Source organism: Chenopodium quinoa, unplaced genomic scaffold, assembly GCF_001683475.1.
Source record: "Chenopodium quinoa cultivar QQ74 unplaced genomic scaffold, ASM168347v1, whole genome shotgun sequence".
Lineage (NCBI taxonomy): Eukaryota > Viridiplantae > Streptophyta > Magnoliopsida > Caryophyllales > Amaranthaceae > Chenopodium > Chenopodium quinoa.
The window spans coordinates 7,433,778-7,438,888 of NW_018744502.1; the positions used below are offsets into that span (position 1 = coordinate 7,433,778).

At 29.0% G+C, this 5,111-nt stretch overlaps 1 protein-coding gene across 1 annotated transcript; it reads right to left on the reverse strand.

Annotated features, from left to right (window-relative positions):
- Positions 1–2,663: 2,663 nt before the first annotated feature.
- On the reverse strand, positions 2,664–4,884 carry LOC110698123 (CASP-like protein 1E1). Its single transcript, XM_021875535.1, has 2 exons — positions 4,524–4,884; positions 2,664–3,206 (listed from the first exon to the last, which is right to left on the reverse strand). The coding sequence occupies exons 1-2, from the start codon at positions 4,760–4,762 to the stop codon at positions 2,873–2,875; spliced, it is 573 nt and encodes a 190-aa protein (XP_021731227.1). The 5' UTR covers positions 4,763–4,884; the 3' UTR covers positions 2,664–2,872.
- Between the last annotated feature and the right edge of the window lie 227 nt (positions 4,885–5,111).

A 5,111-nucleotide genomic window follows, 5' to 3' on the forward strand; every position in this document is an offset into this window, starting at 1 on the left:
CAAAAGTGACCTATATTTTCATAAAAGTTACTCTTTTATTTCATAAAAATGACCGCTTTTTCTATCACAAAAGTGACTTTTTTTTTCACAAAAACAGACTATCAAAATCAAAAAAATAAACACAAAATGCAAAAGTTTTTGTTCTATAAATATGCTTGATCACTAATCTTACATTCATACTTCTCAATTTGATTTTTACGCTCTTCTCGTCAAAAATAATCACACTTTTTAATTTAATTTTATGCTCTTCTCGTCAGAAATACAAATTGAGATAGTTGAATCAACACATATATTCATACTACCCAATTCTAAAATGTCGATTGGCTTAGAGTTGAATATATCTGCATACTTCTCAATAATAACATAAGCAATATATAATAACAGAATTGAAATAATAACATAAATTTAAACTTAAAATAAACTTCAATATATATCTACAGAAATTAACAAAAATATATAATAAAAAAAATAACACAATGTATGTATAAAAAAAATAACACAATTTATGTATAAAAAAAATAGCAATGAACAAACACAATTCAAAACTAAAAAAGTAGCATGTGTGTTGTAAGTTGTAACATAAAATAAGGATTTTTTGAAATAACTTCAATGTTTTTGTAAAATAACACATGGTCTTAATATAAGAAACATATAGAAGTATGGTACCTTAGGAGCACGATAACTCCAGGAGTACTTAAGACTAATTGGCTTTTAATTGTCCCAACCGGTTATAAAACTTGTTATAATAAGTCACGCACCTGATACGTGTCAGGACGTGATACATAAAAAAAATTAAAAAAATAATTAATTAAAAAAATTTACCAAAATCTAAACAAAAATGTTCTCCAATCCACCAGCCTAGCCACCGCCACCCTGACCTCCCACCTCAGTTGTCGGCGCTTAGCCGACCTAATCACCGGGCAACGCATTTCCCCCTCCCCCACTGGCGAAGACCACCTCACCATCCCTCTCACGGTTCACTCCCACGAATAACCCTTCCCAATGATAATAATAAGGATAGTTTCCTAATTTCTTATCTTATTATATTATTGTATAAAAGATTTTTAAATTAGTATATTTTTAAATTTGAAAAGATTATATTCAAATGTTAAATTTTTTTTATGCGTACACATCTTCGGTCTTTGTATTGCTTAGATTTGATATGAATACATTTAATGTTAGAATATGTTATATTTTGCCTTAAATATTATATTTTGAATATATATTCTATTTTATGTTGTATCTTTGTATTTATAGCTAGTATATATTTAGCCTCCTTTTGTAAGCTTTTAGTTTCAATATTTGTGTAACTGATCTACTAATTCCTAGCATTAAGTTGTTACACTCACGCATATGATTAGCAAAATCTTTGGCTGACTAATAGCTTGTATTTTGTTATGATAATAGACAGCAGCAAATTTTCATGAAAAGACTCGAAAAGTAAATTCTTCACTTTTACTCATATGTTATGATCATAAGATTATTGATTAGAATATATTTTTAATATATATTTTATTAGAGTGTATATATCATATTTGTTAAGCTATAAATATATATACCAAATAATACATGAGTATAATAAGATAATAGATTAAGGCTCGTGCCATGCACGGTAAGTTAAATAAGGTTTAAATTTCAATCCACGTTTTTTGGGATCAAACAAGGGAGTAAAATAAAAAAATAAAATAAAAAATTGTTAGTTAGTCTCTCTAAAAGTATTTAATCTAATATTGAAGTATATGCATACATAAAGTAAACTACAATAGTAAATATATATTAATTATCATTTATACCAAACCTGGTTAACATGATATCGTGGTTGTCCAGTGAAGACCACATTCATATTTACTACTCCGTACCAATAAAGAACATAACAAAATGTTAGTGAATTATAAATCAGTAATTGGTAATGTCCAAAACAACCTAATGTCATATGTTGTTAATAATTACAATTTTAAAAACAGGTAATGTCCTATCCTTTTTTGGGTTAAACATTTACACAAACAAGATTTTAAATTCGTTTTCCGTGTTTTTTTGGATCAAACAAGGTTTCAACCAAAGAATGATGCGGTTTTTTTTTCCAGATAATCATGATAAACCCCAATTACCGTAAAACTTAAAAATTATGATTTCGATTACATAAAGTCATCGTTTTGGCAAACTTTGACTGATATTGTACAATCCAAACCTATTATTTAGGGATTTCAATCGCTGCCCAAAATCGCAACGATCCCAAATTTTTTGTAAATTAAAATTTCGGATTTTCTTTTTAGATCGAGTCGTATTGTAAATCGCTTTCGATGCGCGAGTGGATGATAATGGACATAGATCATGTGTTCATGTTTAATATCTCCATGGATGAAAAAAGTTGAAGAACGTTGATGAACTATGGAGAACATGATGAACAATTTTTTGATTTTGAATTTTTTTTAATTTAATCATTTTTTTGATTTAATTAAAATCTGATTTTAATATATAAATAAATTTCGAAAATATAATAAAATGATTTTTCTAAATTTTGTAATTATATTTTGTAAAATAAAAAATGAATTAAAAAAGGAAAATACCAAATTTAAGGTTTGACCAAGGAAAAAAAATAAATAATAATCAACCAATGATAATTAAGAATAGTGGTGGTCCAAATAAAAAGGACCATATTAGAATTTTCGAAAGGTAGAGACATAACAATAAAATTATAAACCTAAACTTAACACAATTAAAAGATATTCCCCATACAGTGATCTTGTCGTTATCCATATTTGAATTCATGACGTACCAAAACAAATGTGTTTAAGGATAGAGTGCAAAACGGAATTGAAATTCTATTCAATATTACAATAAACTAGTGAAATTACAAGGCATTTAACAACATTTAGGCTCTCTTTTGGGTCTTTGAAGCTGTGAGAATTACTAACAAAAGAAGTATTATTGCCCCTAATAAAGAGAGGACAACTGAAGCTGCAACTTGGTGACAAAACTTATCATACACATTACAAACTTTGTTCCATTGTAAATGTGAGTTTCCTTTTATACCGATAACTCCGACTGCACTCGTTCCTCCAATGCTTGAAAACAACAATGATACCATAATCAAATCCAAAACTAAGATCATCATCAAGCGCGAACCACCTTTTCCGCTCCCTAATGTAAGAGCTAGTGATACCGCCGCGAATACACTGGCGATGGAGTTTGCCACCACAGAGTACCTATTGTGAATAACATGTATTGAAGATCATTTATTTAAACTATCACGAGTATATAAAAATAAATAAATAAATAAAACAAAAAATTGTTTATTACAACTACTTATTTACGAAGTATGTTGTATGCTAAACTGTACGTTTTGTGTATTATTGGACATTAAAGCGTGTTGTATTATAATTTATTTAAAAAAAAAACGTTCATAGAGATCGTCATATTCCCCATACTTTTTATTAATGTGTGTTTTTGGAATTAGGATATATCTCCAAGAGTGTACTTGATTGACTAATCATTTAATCATAATTTTGCAGCTAATGAGGCAAGACTTGTAACGGAGAGATAAAAGAATTAAATGGCCGAAAGAGATATGGACCATACACACCTAAACGTATTTATGTTCAAAGAGCCAAACACACCTAAATATATTTATGACAGAAAAGCCCAAGGTAGATAATTAAATTATATGCCCCTTTGCAAAAATGATGTAGAATGATATATATAGTAATCATATATATATATATTCATATTAAATGATTTAATAAACATTTAAAATTAATTGCTTTTTTAAGTAGCTAATGGTGTATCTTATTCCCCGTCAAAAAAAAAAAAGGTGTATCTTGTTCATCTTATAACCAAATAATCAATCATGTCTAATAAGAGTCGATAAGAAGGTCTGTTAGATTAAGAATCTGTTCTGATTTACCAAACTAGCTGAGTTGAACTGAACTGATTAAAACTGGATAAAACTAAACTGAATTTATTTATGAGAGAAAGAAATTAGAAACCGAACTAAACTGAGCTGATTGGAGCTGAACTGAAATTAAGCTGAAGAGAACAGGCCTTAAGTTCATCGATATGGCCTTATAAGTTATGATTTATAATATAAACAGTTTGAATATGGTCATTGACAACATAATGAATAATGTACAAAAAAAATATAGCAACGCAACGCTTTTCAAATTCGATCGTTATTTTAAATGCAATAATTATACAAGTGACAGTAATTTTGTACACTATTTTATTATATTTCTCATTACCTATGATATTCATTCTTACTTTAAATTTCCCACAAATCCCACTGTCTTATTATCTTAACAAATTCAACTACAATGCTAATCTTTCGTGATAGTCAAATGTTGCACTTTTAAAACGGAGAGAATTCTATTTATATATAACTATATAAGTTTCATATTTAGATATTTTGATTTTAAACACACTTCAATAAACTGATGAACGTTTGAAATTATGTAATATAATGAAAATTGAAAGCTATAATACATGTAATTATGCATGCACAAACCAAAGACTAAGAGAAATCTTACACAAAAGCAGAGACATGACTGAATTTAGCCATGACAGGCACATTGAGAGCCGGAAGATTAGGAAAAACTTTAATAGGAACAATCTTAGTTTGTTTGTCCAACCCTAACAAAATGGCAGCTGCTAGTGTTAGTATTAAGGCCAACACCCTTAACACAAGCTCGAGCCGCCCCGTCTTGGTGGCACGAGTTGTTTCCCATTCCTTGTTCTTTTGCACCCCTCCATTGCTTCCAATATCCATAACAACTAGCCTAAGTTTTGCACAAATCAAAGAAAATATTTCTTAGTGTTTTTTTTTTTTAATAGTTTGATGTATGTTATTCTATAAAGTTGAATGGTGTCCTTAAAATAGTCGAAGAATGGTTGGAATTAGTGAAAAGCAGACTTAGTTGGCGCTGTTAATAAGGCAGTTGGGAAAACGGCTCAACAGTTTGTGCATTGAATCACCAAAGAAAAACAAGGTACATACAAGAATTGGGTCTACTATGGTAAATACAAATTGGTTGAGGAAATGGTCTAGTGGTATGTATGTGGGGATAATGGAGGTTGTGATTTTTAATTTTGGAATAATAATTTTTGGAATTATTTTA

Coding starts and splice junctions, on each gene's coding strand:
- LOC110698123 (XM_021875535.1), bottom strand. CDS start 4,762: ATGGATATTGGAAGCAATGGAGGGGTGCAAAAGAACAAGGAATGGGAA. Junction 3,207..4,523: donor AGTCATGTCTCTGCTTTTGT/GTAAGATTTCTC, acceptor TATTCACAATAG/GTACTCTGTGGTGGCAAACT.